The following is a 15,183-nucleotide window of genomic DNA, read 5'->3' on the forward strand; positions in this document are numbered from 1 at the left end:
GTTAAATTTTAAAAAAAATTTAAATTCGTCAATAAAATTTAAATTTTACATTATTCTACTTATTACCAGTTTTATTCATTATTTAATAATTTATTATTAACCAATAATTATAATATATACAAAATAAAATTTAAATTTTTAATATTTATTTAACCAAATAAATTAATTAATTCAATAAACTCAAATTGAATTATAAAAAAATGTTACTTTGTAGATATTTGTGTGTTTACCTTATATTAATCTCACCATTACAACTTAAATTTTTTTAACAAAAAGGGAAAAACATTATTTGTATAGTTGCCTATCATTAAATTAAACGATAAGTATCATGATTGGTGTGGTAAATTTTTTCCTTAAAAAAAATTGACAGAAAAATGCTTAACACACCAAATGAACGAATGATCATATCATGGTCCAAAAAGTAAAGAAAGATGTTGACATGGTTGGAGACAATTAACTAATTACAGAAAAAAAAAAGAAAAAAAAAAGCTTTATTATTAACATCTTCTCTCACTGTTTCTCTTTCCACCCATTTTCTCAGGCCTTTGCCGTTCTTGTAAGAATCCATCTCCTCCCTAAAAAAAAACTACTATCTTCCTTGCAAAACCTCTCACAACAATTTAGTAGCTCTGTTTTCTCAAATTTCTACGCAACATTAAGGCTCCTTTTTTCATTCCCAAGGTCAAAATTTTTTATTTAATTATTTTGGTGGGATTCAACAATTTTGGTGTATTATTATTGAAGGGTGATTTTTCCTTCTGGGATCTGGAACAAGCATAAAGGAAAAAGTGTGGATCTTTTTGCAATTTTCCTTTTTTTTTGTTTCTCCTTGGTAAATGGGTTGGAGATACAAAGCTGGGTTGTTTCTTATAGCAACGGTTGTTATTATATGGGTCACCTCCGCTGAAGTTACCCAGGTATGATTTTACATATTTACCCTTTTTTCTAGCTTGTTGAGCGATGTCAAGGTTTTGGATTTTGGCTTGAGTTTGTTGTGAAATGCATTTGGCTAATGTGCATAGGTTGGGAATTGGTTTTCTTAGCAAAAGTATTTGAAATAGGATTGAATTGGTTTTGTTGGGGGGTTTATGTTCTAGAATGTAAGAACTTAGGATGCTGATTATGGTTTTGGATTGAACAGACTTGATTTTGAAGCTTCCTAAATCTTAGGAATCAACTTTTGTATTGGTGTAATGTTTAAAATGCAGCATATAAATCATAACATGATTGACTAGATTGATTAGTATGCATAGCTATTCTAAGAACATGATGTTGTGTTGGCTTTAATCTATGGAAAACTTCAGATCTATGATATAATATGTTGCTGAACTGCTGAAGGGATCCACTATTATGTGTTATCTATGTCATTTAGGAGATTGACATTTGGCAATATCTGGAATCTGAATACTTATCTAAGCACGGTTGAACGATGTTTGAGATTCAAACTTCTTAATGGAGAGAGTAATATGGAGTATGGCTGCTTTATGTATATGAATGCTTCTCTGAATTGAACCTTTCTTATCAGGATATTTTTACAGACTATAAGCAGCCATTTGCAGTGACGTATCTCGGAGCTTCTCTTATGGTAGTGTACCTCCCGGTCGCATTCATTAAGGACTGGTTATGTAACTTATTTAAACGCCGTTCCTCAAAAGGTGGAAAAAATGAAGCAACCATGGATATGGATTCGGATTCGGGCAACAGCTCTCCTGTCAAAGGCAATGGAGTGCAGAAAAACTTCGAACTGGAACTGGGGACTGTTGGTCGAAAAGATAGTGACTTAGACCTTTCAGCTCTCTCAGAAACAAAGCCATTGGTGGCAAGATATAATGATCCTAATGTGCTAAAGGTTGATAGACCTCTTACTGCAAAGGAAGTTGCTATATATGGATTTTACATTGCTCCTATCTGGTTTATAACAGAGGTAAGTAATGTAACATTGAGCTGAAACCATATAAAAAGTCATATAAGTTAAGCTCATGGATACATGCCTTCTATCAGTACCACAAGTGTTCTAGTTACTGGTTTCTTGCACAATTGAATGTTTTGAGTTGCTATTGAATAATTAATTTTTATCATAGTGGTTGAAGTTTCATTTTATAAACAAGTATCCGATTTGTAAGTTGAAAACAAACCGCCACTCTTGCTCTGTCTTAAGTCTGAATAAATAATTCATTATAGTTTCAACTATGCTATGTACCAGCTACTAGATATTTAAACAAATCTGTTTCTTGAATTTTGCATGTCTAGGTTTGGTGTATAGGAAGTGTTGTGTTGCTATCTTGTTTTATTAATTTCTTTTTCTTTGCTTTCAGTATCTATCAAATGCTGCCCTTGCACGTACAAGTGTTGCTAGTACGACGGTATTATCATCTACCTCAGGACTCTTCACTCTTTTTATCGGTGTGCTTTTGGGCCAAGACACTTTAAATGTAGCAAAAGTAGTTGCTGTCTTAGTCAGTATGGCCGGGGTTGCTATGACAACTATGGGGAAAACATGGGCTGCAGATGATACCGAATTAGGTTCTTCGTAAGTCGTTACTTTCTCTTTTGATCATGAAATCACCTTCACCATATCCAATTTTAATTGACTAAATAGATGTCAACTAAAATTAATGTAAAACATGCTAGGATCATCATATTCCCTTCCATCTAGTGTTGTTTGTTCTCCAAGACAAACAAGCCAAAAATGTGTAAAGGAAGAAAGCCAAAAATGTCATTTGAAAATGTGTAATTAATTTATCTCTGGATTGCATAAAGTTGTGACCTTGTTTACTTTGATTACCTAATCTCTGTTTTATGGCCATTCTGCTGGCAGTTTAAATTTGGACCAAAAAATTTGAAGAATTTAAAAAAACACTTATTGACTTGATTAATGTTTTTAATTTTTTGTTCAAGATTAGAGTGTTAAAGAGATGATAGGATCAACCCTTTTTCTTCCATTGTTAATTTTATCAGTGACATGATCTTTATGGGTAATTTTGGTGTTTTACTCTTTCATATATCTATCTCTCTTAATGTGTATAAAGGGTAAATGAGGGTGCTTTATAAGATTGAGCTAAACTACTTAAGTCATGGTTCTGATCATGAAGAAACCCTGTTGTTTTTCATGTATTATCATTTGCTTGCTATTTGTAATACTATATTTTTTGGGCGTTGACAGTTGATATTTGTGTTCAGCAATGGAAAGCGCTCTCTTGTGGGAGATCTTTTTGGCCTTCTTTCAGCTATGTCATATGGTCTATTCACAGGTTAGGAAATGTCTTAGCTTTTGTGTTTCTCTGATTCTCTGACAGATAATTTGGACAGTAATGACATTTCATTTTCTGTTAATGCTGCAGTTCTTCTTAAGAAGGTTTCCGGCGAAGAAGGGGAAAGGGTTGATGTGCAAAAGCTGTTTGGATACATTGGATTGTTTACACTTGTAGCACTATGGTGGCTTAGTAAGTTCTTCCTCATTCATAAAATCCTGAAATAGGGAACACTATAAATTAAACACCAAACCAAACATGCCCTTATTTTTCATGTGTATATTTATAACTTGTTTCTCAGTTCTCAAATATAGCCAACCTTTTTTCTAACTTCTTGTCCTTTTTTTTCACAGTTTGGCCTTTGTCAGCCTTAGGAATTGAACCTAAGTTCTCAATTCCTCACTCTGCAAAAGTGGATGAAGTTGTTCTTGCTAACGGATTCGTCGGAAGTGTTCTCTCGGACTATTTCTGGTACTTGCCAAAAGAAAATAAAAATTTCATATTTATGCAACACAAAGTTTTCTTAATTCTCATGTGGAACTTTTTTGATATCTACCTAGGGCACTTTGTGTTGTATGGACTACCCCCCTCGTGGCGACTTTGGGCATGTCACTCACCATTCCTCTTGCCATGTTGGCCGACATGGTGATCCATGGTCGGCATTATTCAGCATTGTACATCCTTGGCTCAATTCAGGTATTTTCATCACTAAAGATGCCAACTTTAACTTGATTGTTTTCTTGCCTTGTTTTAGATAATTCATGTGTATCTCTTATCTGTTGTTTTAGTTATTTGGGCAAATAAAGTTAAAAAATCTTACCATATGCCCTTTAATAACTATTTATACTGCATAAATGTTTCATTGTTTACATCTAAATCTAGATCTATTTTAATAATTTGACTATGAGAGTTCTCAATCATAGTGTTCCAAATCTTGTTGAAGTATTCAAACACTTTGTGTTCATATAATAACATAATTATTTTGGCATTGAGTTGCAGGTATTTGTAGGGTTTGTGCTTGCTAATCTTTCAGATTGGATGACCAAGAGGTTGGGACTATAGTATATATTTATTATTATTTTTTGTTCTTTTGCCAACACTGATTCATTCTTCCACTCCTTTAATGGAGCCTTATACAATGAGTGGAATACATGTTATATATATATATATAGAAAAAAGAAAAAAGGAAGAGAAAATTCTTTTTGTCATTTTCCAAGGAAGGCAAAATGAAAGAGGGTGTGCTTTCCCTTTCCATGCTGTTTCTTTGTTTTCTTGTTATGTGCATATGCTGCTTCTAGTTTTATTAGTGAGATTCCTTTGTTTTGTTGTAATCATTTATTTTATTTTTATTTTTCATTTATGGTTTGCAATTACAATGTAATTTCTTTCTATATAGGTTGCCAGTTCTCATACGAAATTTAATAAATTCGTGGCTTTATTACCATCCCAAAAAGAAAAATGTGGCATTACAGGAGCGGTTCTGAAATAATGGAACCTATATATAGTTTTTGTTAGATTTGTCTAGGTGGATTCTGAGGTGCAGCATGGTAAAAAGAATGTACGGTGCAAGTTGAAAGCTTGACCGTTGATTTTTGATGGTGCAAGTAAGAGGTGTCTATACTGCAAGAGATCCCTTTAAAGCACGTGGGACAAGCAACAACTAACCCAGTTGGAAAGAATTCAAACCGACATTCAAACCAAGTCGCCCAATCCCAAATAGAACTAACTTCTTTTTTTTTTCTCTCATGGATTTAGGATTTAGGAAATGATAAAAAAAAGAAAAGTTTGATTTTAGATAAATATATTAATTGTACAAAGTTACTTTATTGATTTTTCTATAAATAGTTTTCTTTTCATTATACTTTTTTATTTGTTTAGGGTGAAAATTTAGGTGTAGTAAATTTTACGTAAAATTGACTGTTGAGAGCCGTTAAATGATTTGATTTATTTGATTAAATTTTTAATTAACGACTCTCAGTTATTAATTTTACGTGAAATTAACTGGATTTGAGTTTTAAAAAAAAATGAACTAATGCTGTCTAACTTTTTAGGATTGATATTTATTTAGGAGTAAATAAAATTTAATGATGACTGTGTATATGAACTAAAGATAGTACTAATATATCGCGTTCTAACTTGTTTGATTTGGTTAAATCAATGTCCATTGGATGCACGAAATGGAGTTATGCAAACTAAGTTACGAGTAAATTATGTTACACTAAAATTTAATAAAACAATCTTGCATAAAATGATCATAATAAATAGTGATATATACGTCTTGAGAAGCTACATTTTCGTCTTCTATAAAAGGATTTATCATTTTATTTAAAGGAACTTACTAATATTGCTGTTGTTTTTCAATGTTTTAAGCACCTTTATTTTGCCAAGTAATGCTTGTCTTGAGTCACTATAAAATACTACCTTAGTTGGTTCACATTATTGTACTACTTTAGTGTTATCAAAGCTTAGTACACTAGTTACGTACAAATACAACCTAGTTTATAGGATGAACATATTTGCATTGCAAAATTACAATGTTAGAAATTCGAATGTTATATTCTTTTCAAAGATAATAATGGAATTTGGTTTAAAAATTAGGCGCAAGGCACAACAATCTCTACTTTTTCCTTCCAAACAATTAAACGATGAAACCTAACTCTCTTGCTTTAAATATGCATGCCTTGTCCAAGCAGCCATTCTCTTAAAAGCTAAGTCATGGAATTTAGGAGGATTTGACTTTCCTTCTATGATGAGATAACATTTGCACCTAAAAGGCTAAATATTCATAAAATTGAAAATAGATCCTTTCAAACTTTTGCTTTTTTATTTACACAAAATATTCATTATTTACATTTTTCTAAAATACCAAATATTTATGTATTTGTGTGTTATTAGGATAGTTCACTTGCAAAACATAATTCCGAAAATATATTCAAATATTAATTTACACATAATCGTTGTACAAGTAAATCAATGTATTAACATATTGGCTTATTTTTCAAGACTTTTTTCGGTCTCAAATCTTTAAGGATCTGTCATAGAAGAATGTGGGTTCTGGAATGAATTAGAGTGGATTTGAAATTTCTAGTGGCGATGAGAGTTATTTCAATGGAAGTTGGAATTAGTAAACCAGCTTCATGCGGTTCTGCAATTAGTAAAACTGACAACTGAGAGAGAGCGAACAGAGTGATATAAAAATTTGATAAAAAAAAAAGATATTTATTCTACTAACTTTTTTGTGCAGGTATTGTAGGTAGAGGTACTTCCGGCAGATATCACAAGCTATAGCTTCATTAGTACTATTTGGAGAGGATTCGTCCCACCAAAGGTTGAGTTGTTTACTTGGTTTGCATTGGTTAGTTGGGTGAATACAAGAAAAAGACTGTCTAGATTAGGTCTTATTGGCCAGAATGATAACATGTGTGTTTTATGTCATAAATCTGTTGAAACTGCTTTTCAATTGTTTATTGGTTGTAAGCTCACTTGGCAGGTGTGGGGTGCTTGGTTGTTCGTTTTTGGAAGGATATGGACTATTCCAGGTACGCTCAAGCAACACTATAAAAGTTGGATGGATATATCAGCGAAAAAGATGGAACGGAAGCGGTGGTTGGTTGGTTTTTTTGGCGGTCATTTGAACAATTTGTCTAGAAAGAAATGATAGAATCTTCAAATATCAAGGTTCAAGTATGGTGTATATTATTAATAGATCCTCTTTTACAATTTACGATGAGTGGATTGGTGGTGAATTCTGTGGTTGTTGATGACAATGCCAAAGATAACTAGAGATTGTTATTTTTAGCATTATAAGTTTTGTTTTTTTTTTTCTTTTGCTCTACCTTATTGTATGGAACTTTTTTACGTTAAAAAAACATATTGGCTGATATTATGCCCTAATTATTTTCCAAATTTGTTACTTCAAATTCGAAAAATTCCTAAGTTTGAGCTCTTATACTACCGTGATAATTATATTTTAGGTGGATCTTTTTAAAATAAAAAAAATTCAACCATCTATTAAGTAAATTAAAAGATGTTTTTTAATGAAATTTAGGAAATATTTAATCTTTTGTGTTTAAATTCATAACTTTGTTAAAATACATTTTTTCTTGAATTTGAGTTAAAACACAACATTTGATATCTATGCTTAATAGTTTTGATTTTTTAATGTGCTATTCGAATTTAAATGGATATATTTTTTATTTACATTTATATTTCAAAATTAATAGAGAGTAAATGATTAACTTAAAAATAGAATTTGAAATTTCCATATGCTAATACACTAATTTGTTCATATTTTATACTGTAAATTAATATTTGAATATATTTGCTATTGATTTTGTTGGCAAGGTTGCGAAATGTAATTATTCTTGAATTTCGTAGCTAAAACCATTGAAATAACTTTGCTTTAATTTTTCTTTTAATAATATACAAAAATATAAATCTTTTAATTTTAACCCAAATTGAAGATTATAATATTACTTATTTAAATGAAAAATTCCTCAAACTTTGGAGGGAGGGGAGGGGGTTGGGTTTATTTTCTATTTTAAAGAATAAAGTATATTTTTTGTTTTTAAAATTTATTAAAAATTTTAAAAAGTTCTTAAATTTTATTTTATTTCAATTTTGTTTCAAAATTTTTCGAATTGTATCAAATATATTATTGATGGCTAATTTTTTATAAAATTTAGTACCAATTTAACAATAATTTATAAAAACAATATTCAATACAAGTAATCTAAACATAGTTGTCATGTATTATTATTAGACTGATCCTAAATTTTTTTAAAAATTTAACTGTTAGAAATATATTTTGATACAAATCAAAATCTTCAAAAATAAAATTCAAACAAAAGAAAACTTGAAAATATTTTAAAAATTTTTAACAATTAAAAAAAAAGAGTATATTTTACCTTATTCTAAAATATGGTTGTTGCATGCATCCACTTTCATAGTTTTGAGAACTCTCATCTCTGGGAGTGTACCAATTATCAAAAAATGAGAGACAAAAAAAAAAAGAAAAGAAAAGAAAAGAGAGATTTATAACTTAGAAGAGAGAAATTGGAGGGATCTATTATCTAGAGTGTAGACACCCCATCCTAAAAACCTTCTTTCTTCAAGCTTTATAATCACTCTACAATATATCGTGGATCCCTAAATTTGAATATAAGTATTCTACAAATATTTTTTTAAAGTCTTCCTAAACTAAAATTGACTTAGATTATACTTAAATAAAAAATTATTAGATATTATTGTTTTAAATATTTTAAAATTTAGTTTGACTCAAATAACTAAAAATATAAGGATAATTTCTTTGGATAAAATAAATAGAATTTAAAATTACGTAAATATTCTGAATTAGAATTGATTACACATATTGTCTTGAATATTTATATCAAATTAACTCGATTTTTAATTCGATTTACTATTGATACATGCATGATACACATAGTAAATTGAATCAAGTTAATTAATTATTTATTTTTATTAATTTTAAAATATAAATATTAATAAGAAAATACTTCTATTTAGATTCAAGTAACAAATTAAAAAAAATTAATAAGAATAGAAATTCAACTTTTGTGTTTTAGTTCAAATTTAAAAAAAAGTATATTTTTACAAACTTATAAATTTAAAATGGAACAATAAATTATTTTTAAAAATTCAATAAAATTATCTTTTGACTTATTAGCATATAAAGAATCATTATTAGAACTTTTAATATTAAAAAAAATTATTATAAAGTATAGTCTTTCAAAGCTGTGTATAAGAATTAAAAAATTTGAAATTTTTCATAGTGATATAATATAAAAAGATTAATCATATTTATACAATATATAATTTAATAAATAATTAAAATGTTATATTAATTAAATTATTATTTTATTTGTGAAATTAAGTATAAATTTATGCTTTAATAACCTTATGATATGAAAAATTTAAATTTGAGTTAGAAGTAAGTCATCAAAGTGTAAGTTCTATAATCAATTTTATAAATTAAATAGTAATTTAATTGATATAATATTTTAATTATATTTTATTGACATTTATATTTTAAAATTAACAAAGAATAAATGATACATATAGTAAATCGAATTAAATTAATTTAATTTATATATAAATAGCGTAAATCGAGTCAATTTGATTCGAGTGATATAGAAATGTTCAGCACATAACATGTAATCAATTTTAGTTTAGAATATTTATGTAATTTTAAATTCTGTTTATTTTATCTAAATAACTTACTCTATTTATAAGGTGTATAATTTAATTTATTATATCAAAATAGATACAATAATATTATTTTTTTAACCATATTAACTGTATACAAAAATTAGTTATTTATATAAAATATATGTTAAAAATTTAAAATACATAATAAAAATGAATTAAATATAAGATATATTTATACATAAATATATAGTAACTGAATTTTTGTGTATGTATAATATTTTTGTAATTTTTTTAGTTTTTTTTTTTAAATAAAAAAGTGCATTGAAATTTAAAAGCATGTAATAAAAATGAAGAAATTCAAAATAAAAAGTAAAAACCCTCGTCCGTTAGTAGCAGAGTCTCTTTCTGATTTCCAGTTTCCGATTTGGCATCAATTGATCGGAAATCGAAACTGCAAAATAACACTCACGAAATCGGAAATCTCAATAAAGGAACCCAAATCCAATCGAATCCAAGGCAACAATAGAGAGAACAAACACCATTAAATCAGAATCACAGACAGAGAAAGAGTGTTAAGCGTGGTGGTGGTGTTGTTGTTGGTCGTTGTTGGCAGAAATGGATACACTGCCAACGACGTCGTCTAAGAGCGAACGGAGAAGTGGTAGATCGAAGGCTGCTCAGACCTCTAAGTCTTCTCTCGTCATGGCTTTCTTTTCTTGCGTCGCTTGGCTTTACGTTGCCGGCAGGTATTTTTTATTTATTTAAATTCTTAATTTTAATGTTGTTATAAATTCCTAGGGTTGGTTCATTGTGTTCCTGAGAGATATTTGCATTTGGATCCGATTTCATATGGAATTTTTGGTGGATTTGAAAATCATGATCTGAATTATTTGTCGGAATTTTGTGCTTTTATTTTTAAATGATTAGGTTGTGGCAGGATGCAGAGAATCGCAATTTGCTTGCTACTCTTTTAAAGAAGAATTCAGCACAGGTATATATTTTTCTTTATGAGTACGAAGCATGGTTATTTGTAATTTATGATGAAAGCCTTGATCAATTTTGTTACTATGTTATTTCAATGTAGACACTTTTGGATTTCTGTTTATGTTAACTTAATACATTTTGATCTTTTGTTTGATAGAGGTCCAAGGTTATTACTGTGGAAGATAAGCTAATGATTCTAGGGTGCAAGTAAGTCTATCCCATTTGTTCCCCATTTTTATGTTGGGTTGAATTATCTTGTTGGATACTATTTTGTTTGTTAATGTTGCTATGTTTGGGATTGGTGAATTTAGGGATCTGGAGAGGAGGATTGTGGAAGCTGAGATGGATTTGACATTGGCAAAGAGCCAAGGGTTCCTAAAAGGCCAGTCGCAGAAAAGTGGCTCTTCTGATCCTAAGCTTCTTGCTGTTATTGGTGTCTACACTGGATTTGGAAGTAAATTGAGAAGAAATGTTGCCCGAGGGTCATGGATGCCCAGAGGTGTGTTTGAATTAGAAGATGATGTTCTTAATAATTACATGTGGAAAACAATTTTCATTTCTTTTTTAACTTTTTTGACATGAATTTGGAAGTGATTTGACCATTTATTGGCACTTGCTGTTTCTTTTAATTTTACTTGTTCACTTGAAATTTTATTAGAGAATGATTACTTTGAAATTTTCATCTATACTGTGATGGTTCAAAGCCGTTTTCTGGTTTTGAAATGTTTTATTTCATTTACCTCATATTAAAATTTTCTTATCATGTGTTGCGAAGTGTTTAGACCTACAGTGACCACATACTTCATGTATCAAATGGGCCTTGTAGTTTTATTTTTATTTTCGTTTTCACATTATAGTTTATTTCATGTGATATATGCAATTTTTTTCTGTTACACTCACACATACAAGAATTAATTTTAACTTGCTGTCTCTGTGTTATACACACACACACACACACACACACATACACATATACATGCTATGATGTCTATGCTATGGTGGCTATGGTGTCCCAAAAGGTGTTGCTAAAATTAAAGTAACGTTTTTATTATTTAACAACGCTTTTTAATTTAAAAAATAAAAGAAAAAGTGTTACCAAAATGTAAAAAAAGCATGGCTTTAATTTTAACTCACACTTGAGCTTGGAATATTATATGGATGGTTAAAACCTAAACCCTAAGTGGATATATATACAGATACACTTGAGCTTCAAATATTATATGGATGGTAACATGTTAACTCAGTTATATATTACTGACATTTTCCCACTTCTCTTTTATGCAGGCGATGCTTTGAAAAAACTTGAAGAAAGAGGAGTGGTCATACGTTTTGTAATTGGTCGGAGGTTTATACACATACTTATCCTTATTAGTGGTTACATTCATATGATTTTCTTAACAGTTAATGATTATTTATCCACTTTGATTTCCTTGACATAACATAAACAGTTAGTATTATTATAGTTATAAGTGTTTTAAACTTTACTTGGCAGTGCTAATCGAGGTGATAGCTTAGATCGCAATATTGATGAAGAAAATCGCTCAACAAAGGATTTCTTGATTCTTGTAAGTGAAATTTTTTTCAAATAGGCACCAAAAACTGGTTACAATTTGCTAAAATTCAAATTAGTTTGATATTTTTTTACGGTGGTGGATGGTTTTAGCAAACAGGAAGAACTGAATTATAAAATATGCACTTGACTTATTATAGATGCACAATGGGTAATTCCTTGAGGGACATTTATTTATAGACACAATTTTGTGTGAAAGATATTGTTGATATTGATTTATCTTAGACATGCTTACTTGCCTTTGGATCTTGTTAAAGAAGCTAACTGTAGAGATTGATAATTTGTTTTGATTATATCAGGAAGGTCATGAGGAAGCTCAAGAAGAGTTGCCTAAGAAAGCAAAGATCTTCTTTAGTACTGCAGTTCAGAACTGGGATGCTGACTTTTATGTGAAAGTTGATGACAGTATTGACATTGATCTGGGTAAAGATTGTTTATATTTTGATCTCCTTAAATAATGTGTGTTCTTTTTTTTGGTAAGCAGTTAACTGTTTTTTTTCCAATATGAAATTATTGAGACATTTTTTTATATGTTGACTGGCCTAACAGAGGGATTAATTGACCTTCTTAACCGCCGCCGCGGTCAGGATGGGGCATATATTGGATGCATGAAATCTGGAGAAGTGATATCAGAAGAGTACTTTCTTTAACTGAGTGAATTATGATTTCATATATTTTATTTCATAATAAGTTATCCGTGCCCCTTGCCTGCCTATGGTTATGCTTCTGTTTGTTGTTGGTTCTCCTTCACCAAATGTTAAATATGTAACCAAATACAAGTTGAATCTTGCCAGTTTTGGATTAAGCTTATAAGCATCATTTTGGTTGCTTTTCAGGGGCAAGGCATGGTACGAACCTGAATGGTGGAAATTTGGGGATGAAAAGTCGTAAGTGATATAACTTTCTGTGGAAGTTTTTGTTTATTAAAGGAGTGATTTAAGTAGCAATGATTACCTTACTGCAATTACCTTGTCATAACTTAGATGGCAAAACCTTAGCACGATAAGTCTATGTCATCACCACCATTGCCTTTCACTTGTCTTAGTTTGACCAAACGTTCTTGTCATTGCTATTGCTAGCGTCCTAACCTGTAATCTTTATTACGACTAGATCACTAGCATCTTCTTCTTGCTTGATATTATGACCACCTATCATCTGTGTATTGTCACCATTGAAAGTATCTGAAAAGCTGCCTACTGTCCCCACTGCCACTATAGTTTTGGACCCCATCATTAGTGTCAACACTCATCGGTATCTCTACCTGCATTACTGGGTACCAATTGGTTCTTACCAAGCTCATACCAACCATTTCTTAAAACTAATACCAGTCTTTTTCAACGTTTATTCCACTTCTGAACAGAGAACATGAAATAATTAATCTTGGTAATATTATCTAGTACACTCACTAAAAGTAGTTATCATTAAAAAGGGAAAAGGAAAGAAGATACTGACATGTTCTTTTACTTTCATTGATTTGGGGGAGTCTGCTGGTTTATTTTATTTTATTGATTTGGATCTATTTTCTTTAGGTATTTTCGACATGCAGCTGGTTCACTTGTTATAATTTCAAAGAATTTGGCGCAGTATATTAACATAAACAGGTCAGTTCTCTGTTACTTAGGGATTCGGTTAGTAGAAAACTTTGGAAATAAGGTAGGCAGCTTTACTGTGTGGTAAGGCTGCGATAACTCATTTTGGTTGATGACAAGTCAATGGTCTCTGGATGCATTATGGCAAGAGTTCTTTGTTTTCTATCTCTTCTTCTTCCTCTAAAAAGAAGGGGAAGAACATCTTAATTGGTTATTTAACTGAGCCATGTTTGAATTGCTGCCTGATTAGGTTTATTAAATTTGCTTCCCCCTTTTACTTGTTTGCTCCTTGGTTTGTGTTTGTCTGTTGGTTTCCGATGGGGATTTTGCTTTGGTTTTCTTCAGCTTTATAATTTCTATTGGAAGATACCATTATCCTCCTCACTTGTATATTGCCTTCCAATCTTAATAATATTTCTTTTTCCATTAAAAAACATATAGTGCATCTTTGAAGACTTATGCCTATGACGATACATCGTTGGGATCTTGGATGATGGGTGTCCAAGCAACGTATATAGACGATATTCGCCTTTGCTGCAGTAGCATCAGTCAAGGTGAAATCCAACTCTCATTTTGTTTTAACAGATGTGTTTCTTCTTCTCTTTTTGTATTTTCCCTCTTTTGGAGGGCCGTTGAACAGGGAAGTGGGGTGCATGGATAAAGGCCAATTTTCATATTTCCGGTTTCTGAATTTAACAACACAACTTATCATAATGTTGGTATTCATTTTCAGATAAGGTTTGTTCCTTGGCATGATAAGAGAATTGCAGTCACATCCTTCACCACTGTTACTTCTATTGAGGAACTCTTACATTTTTTGGGAAAATCAGTGTCAACTTTCAGTTGTCAGCCTTGAGGATTGTAGGTACTATGCTTATAAATTTCTTTATAGATCCAGCGACCTATTCATTCTTTTAGATATCAGCAGTGAAATTGAGAGGCTTAATGTTGACACACTTTGGCCTTTGGAGCTCACTTAATTTTCTCAGAGGTGCTATAATCATAGTTGGCTCTTTTAATTTTTTTTTTTCTCTTTTTCTTTTTCTTTTTCTTTTTTTCCTTTTCTTTTTTAATTTATTTCTTTTGTTTTTTCTTCATATTGTTTATACAAATCTTCTGTTGATAGAAAGAAAGCAGCCACTTCCCTTGTTGTACACCTCTACTGTTTGCTACGCTGCGATGAGAAAATTGTAGACTTGTATTATACCGAGACATACGATGATATTTTGCGCAAATCACATTTTTTATGATGCTTTTTCATTTCCGTATCATTTAATTGTTCTTTATCAAAGCTATTATTGATCTTACAAGCAGCATTATGCTCAGCAGTAGTAAGTTTAAAGAAAGAGATGCTTTTAATCCCTTTCTCTCTCTAGTTAATTTCTTCTATTCTGTTATTAGTTATTACTCGTATGATGAAAAGAGATACTTTTAGGAGTATATGTTATGTCTATACCGTATAGATACTTTTGAAATTTCATTTGCCGTTGTTTTTTTTTTTTTTTTTTCATTTGTATATGGCATTTCTGATATGTTTGTTTTTAACCTTATTTCTTTTCTATTGCTTGTCAAAATGCATCCAATTATCTTGTTATTTAGCGCCATGGAAATATTAGAAACT

General features: G+C 30.3%; 2 protein-coding genes across 5 annotated transcripts; both read left to right on the plus strand.

Annotated features, from left to right (window-relative positions):
* The first annotated feature begins 430 nt into the window (after positions 1 to 430).
* LOC112697511 (thiamine-repressible mitochondrial transport protein THI74) lies at positions 431 to 5,110 on the plus strand. Of its 4 annotated transcripts, none has more exons than XM_025750721.3 (9): positions 431 to 917; positions 1,526 to 1,924; positions 2,316 to 2,530; positions 3,181 to 3,251; positions 3,342 to 3,443; positions 3,605 to 3,722; positions 3,812 to 3,947; positions 4,251 to 4,300; positions 4,648 to 5,110. In XM_025750721.3, exons 1-9 carry the CDS (start codon positions 837 to 839, stop codon positions 4,733 to 4,735), a joined length of 1,260 nt encoding a protein of 419 aa, XP_025606506.1. In that variant the 5' UTR covers positions 431 to 836; the 3' UTR covers positions 4,736 to 5,110. The 4 variants fall into 4 exon arrangements, with proteins under 4 accessions (XP_025606506.1, XP_025606507.1, XP_072077546.1 ...); XM_072221444.1 differs by having other exon boundaries at positions 529 to 917; positions 1,560 to 1,924; XM_025750722.3 differs by lacking the exon at positions 4,648 to 5,110 and having other exon boundaries at positions 4,251 to 4,609.
* Positions 5,111 to 9,697: 4,587 nt separating this feature from the next.
* Positions 9,698 to 14,797, plus strand: LOC112697512 (hydroxyproline O-galactosyltransferase HPGT3). Its single transcript, XM_025750723.2, has 12 exons — positions 9,698 to 10,165; positions 10,347 to 10,410; positions 10,561 to 10,610; positions 10,715 to 10,902; positions 11,688 to 11,748; positions 11,896 to 11,968; positions 12,273 to 12,396; positions 12,523 to 12,610; positions 12,810 to 12,860; positions 13,503 to 13,574; positions 14,004 to 14,116; positions 14,296 to 14,797. Exons 1-12 carry the CDS (start codon positions 10,035 to 10,037, stop codon positions 14,316 to 14,318), a joined length of 1,038 nt encoding a protein of 345 aa, XP_025606508.1. The 5' UTR covers positions 9,698 to 10,034; the 3' UTR covers positions 14,319 to 14,797.
* Positions 14,798 to 15,183: the final 386 nt, after the last annotated feature.

The sequence above is a fragment of the Arachis hypogaea genome, chromosome 16 (genome assembly GCF_003086295.3).
Source record: "Arachis hypogaea cultivar Tifrunner chromosome 16, arahy.Tifrunner.gnm2.J5K5, whole genome shotgun sequence".
Taxonomy (NCBI): domain Eukaryota; kingdom Viridiplantae; phylum Streptophyta; class Magnoliopsida; order Fabales; family Fabaceae; genus Arachis; species Arachis hypogaea.

Bases quoted from the DNA above. Each gene is read 5' to 3' on its own strand.
- LOC112697511 (XM_025750721.3), top strand. From the start codon at position 837: ATGGGTTGGAGATACAAAGCTGGGTTGTTTCTTATAGCAACGGTTGTT. The intron at 918-1,525 runs GTATGATTTTAC...CTTTCTTATCAG, and splicing joins CCTCCGCTGAAGTTACCCAG to GATATTTTTACAGACTATAA. The intron at 4,301-4,647 runs GTTGGGACTATA...CTTTCTATATAG, and splicing joins TCAGATTGGATGACCAAGAG to GTTGCCAGTTCTCATACGAA.
- LOC112697512 (XM_025750723.2), top strand. From the start codon at position 10,035: ATGGATACACTGCCAACGACGTCGTCTAAGAGCGAACGGAGAAGTGGT. The intron at 10,166-10,346 runs GTATTTTTTATT...TTAAATGATTAG, and splicing joins TGGCTTTACGTTGCCGGCAG to GTTGTGGCAGGATGCAGAGA. The intron at 11,969-12,272 runs GTAAGTGAAATT...TGATTATATCAG, and splicing joins CAAAGGATTTCTTGATTCTT to GAAGGTCATGAGGAAGCTCA.